The 3628-nt window shown below is 40.2% G+C and overlaps 1 protein-coding gene across 2 annotated transcripts in view; it reads left to right on the top strand.

Moving 5' to 3' along the window:
- The window catches only part of ate1 (arginyltransferase 1), a 60476-nt gene that overhangs the window by 35228 nt on the left and 21620 nt on the right, over nucleotides 1-3628 (top strand). For both annotated transcript variants that reach the window (XM_008298681.1, XM_008298607.1), the window contains exon 10: nucleotides 1492-1591. In XM_008298681.1, the coding sequence (XP_008296903.1) occupies nucleotides 1492-1591 (100 nt within the window). The remainder of the gene's footprint in view (nucleotides 1-1491; nucleotides 1592-3628) is intronic.

Genomic DNA, 3628 nt, shown 5'->3' with positions numbered 1-3628 from the left:
TGTGCGTGCACATCAGTATGAGGGAAGCTGTGCAGGAGCAGAGGGCTTGATAATTGGCTTGTGCTGGAGTGTCAGATGGTTGAAGAGGGGATAATGGCAGACTCAAGCTGCTGCCATGGGGGTGGAGGTGGGGGTGTGAAGGCCTCAAGTGAAGGGGGAGCATGGCTTTTTGTGAATGGGCCCCTCGCCTCTCTTGACCCCCCTCCCCCAATTCAGGCCTGCCGGGCCCTTTTGTGGTGAGGGGATGGGAACCCAGGAACCTGGCAGCAAGCGGGTGACCTTCTAGCACCTCGCTCTAGCTGCCTCTCTTCTCCATCCTTTTCTCTTTCTTGACCCTCCTCTTTTATATTCCCCTCCTGCTCTCTCTCTCCCTGTTTCTCCCCCTCCCTCGATTGGCTTGCTTTGTCCCATGTCTTATTTTTCAGTGCATCTATTTTATTTTAAGGCCTCTTTCTCTGTCTGTTAAGTATTGTAAGAAAGGGAATTCTCCCCCTTCATTGAAGCGGGTGAAACACAGAGTGGTGGAAGGAAGACTGAAACAAAAAGGGAGGAAAAAAGAGGAGCTGGAATTTAGTTGTGGAATAGCGAAGGAAACGACAGAAGGAAAGGGGAAAATAGGCTTTCAGTAAAAGGATGCAATTAAGGAAGAAACTATTGGGGAAAAATAAAGCAGGCAAGACATTTACTGTATTTGAAGAAGGTGTATAAATCCTCCAAGTTCTAAATCTTTATTTTACACGCTCTCTCCCTCCTTTTTCACCACCTTCTTTTTGCCTGAGGGCTCAATGCCAATAGAGAGAAGGCAGTTGTTTTTGTGTAATGACATGAGACCAAGAAAAGCTGCCTTTTTGAGTGTGGGTGTTTACTTCCTCAGCATTGGGCACTGCTCTACTCAGAGCTGCTAGTACCAATTTTATTTCTTAATGCCCTCATTTATATGCTGCTGATAAACTAGCCTCTAAGAAAAACACATTTTATGTTCGTTGGTATACACTTAGGTTTTGTAATTTGAATGCATGTGTTTTTAGGAGCCCTTTAATTTTCCTCTCTTGTTGTTTTAAGCAATGAAAATCACCTCCATTCTACTCACCAATTCTGGTATTATCAGTTGGTTGTCCCAGTGATGGAGCTCAGACTGTCATAACTCCATGCGCATATTTGAAAATCTTAATGCAAACTACTCATTTATCATTAGCATGCATAAACCTTCATTTTAATTACTAAAATAAATTGTACTGTACATGATATCATTCATATAACTGCTGGGTAAATTGCAAGCTTTCTCATGTGTCATGTGAAATTTGACACACAGTGCACTGCAGTGCACCATCTCCACCAAGGATTGACTGAAAAAGAGAGTGTTGTGCTGGAGTGAGCCATCAGTTAAAGAAGCAGTAACACCAAAATGCACACATATGTGCTGTTTCTGGAAGCTCGAAAGCTCCTACAGTACCTCTAAGAAAAGGTGTGTTTGTATGTTTTCTGCCACAGGGAGATCGCTTTCACCAGGCAGCTGCAGAAACAGTCCCCCAAGCTGTCCTACTACTACCTGGGCTTTTACATTCACTCCTGCCCCAAGATGCGGTACAAGGTATGCTGTATCATCTCACATTGACATGTACAACACATTCGTCACGTTTATCATGCTCATCACTCCATACAAACACCTCAAATGACCTACATGTTTGATATCTAGATAAAAATTTTCTAAGCTGAAACACACTTTGTTGTGTTTTTGCATAGTTATATACTAGTATTACATTTTAATATTTAAAAACTTTTAGTAAGAGGACTGTTGCAACCCTCAATGGTTGTTGCATAAGGTAATGATATATACCTGGCAGTGTAAATGCAATATCACATTCACTGTGCAAACGATTGCTATGTTGTAATACAAATCTAGCCCTTATTTCTGCTGCTCCTTAAATAAACTGACAGCAGCGCAGCTACATTTGTGCTGTTCTCCTCTGTCCTAAAAGTCTAATGATTGATGTGCAAGCCTATTTCACATGAAATCTCTGTGAACATGTGAGTCAGTCTGTCCTGTATTGTACCATTATCATGTGTGTGGGACAGAAGTTTAGTTCATCTGTTTTATGGCCACATCAGGTCAATGTCATGACTTGTTTCCTCCCACATTCTTTTTGTATTCTGTTCCTCCATCTATCACAGTCCTCCCTGAGCTGGTCTTCACCTCTCAGGACAGTGACTGAAGTGGTTCATTCCTCGTATTACTTGCATATGAATTGATCAAGTTAAAACGGAAACAACAGGAGCCTATCAATGTTTCTATTTTATTTTATTTTTTTTAAGTCTGCTTTAATTTTTAAAGTTTTCCAGCCACTTTTGTCTTGCCTACCCAATCAAAAGTTATAGATATTTTTTGAAAAAGCACAGAAAATCCCAATACTGGTTTTAACATCTAATTGGACAGGCAGGTTATAGCCCACTTCCAAAGTCACTCACTGCAGAATGTTTCTCAGAACATTAAAGGTAAATCAAAGCACAAGATCCTAATTCTTGCAAAATAACACACACTTGCTTCTGTATGAACTGGAACCAATTCATGTTCTAAATGCTAGTTTGATTTTAGTTAAATATTCTATTATCATGTTTATTGTCAGGGGTAAGTTATTTAAAGATCCAGAGGCTTTATTGTCATATGCAGCAATAAACAAATGATCAGTGCAATGAAATTCTGACTTCATTGTGTCTCTACCCGCTGCAGTTATTACCTATTTACAGAATACACTCTTTACTTACATGTACTCATACATACTGAGGTGACAAATATTGAATGTGCAAGAACAGTGCCCAAAAGGGTGTGTAGAGGAAAAGGCAGTTTTTAATGAAGGATGTGCAATATTTATGGTGAAAAACATTAAAATCTTCTCATACATACTGAGGTAGGAAATATTAAATATACAAAGAACAGTGTAAAAAAGCATGTGCAATATTTATGAAACAAAAATGATTAAACCTAAGCAACTGATTCTTACTCAGTATGTCGATTTAATGGAGTGAGTGCCAATACAGACATAGAGGGACTGTGAGAGAAAAAAAGGGAGAGCAAGGCAAGGAGAGGAGGACAAGGCTGCTGAAGACATTAGAGGCTGAGAGAGAGGTCATGCTGGCGACAGCAACTGTAACTCAGCAGTGAGAAGAGTGTCACACACATCCACAGATATATACATATTTTTTACACTGCAGGTGATGTACTGTACACATTTCTACAGAAATCATAATGTATGTGCACATGCATCACCACACCAGAGCCGTTGATTCAACTTGCTCACATTCACACCAAACACCTCTTCAAGATTTATAGTTTTAGGACGAAGGTGAAAGAAGGCTGTCTTTCCAAGTCCATTAGTTTAGCCAAGATTTACCATTCATTCCCTCTTTCTCTCATTCATCTACTAATTCCTCTATTTCTCTGTCATTTCATTCAGATGTTCCCAGAGCTTGTTCTTGCCCATGGGAGACTGATGTCTTGTTGGGGATTATGGCAACGTGCCACATCTTTTTATCCATTTACATCTTGCTTTTGGATAATGCTTTGCCCAATTTCTCACTTTGGGAGACTGTGTATGGAATGTGTGTGTGTGTGTGTGTGTGTGTGTGTGTG

The sequence above is a fragment of the Stegastes partitus genome, unplaced genomic scaffold (genome assembly GCF_000690725.1).
Source record: "Stegastes partitus isolate 25-593 unplaced genomic scaffold, Stegastes_partitus-1.0.2 Scaffold1, whole genome shotgun sequence".
NCBI lineage: Eukaryota > Metazoa > Chordata > Actinopteri > Pomacentridae > Stegastes > Stegastes partitus.
This window is presented reverse-complemented; position numbering and strand designations above follow the sequence as displayed.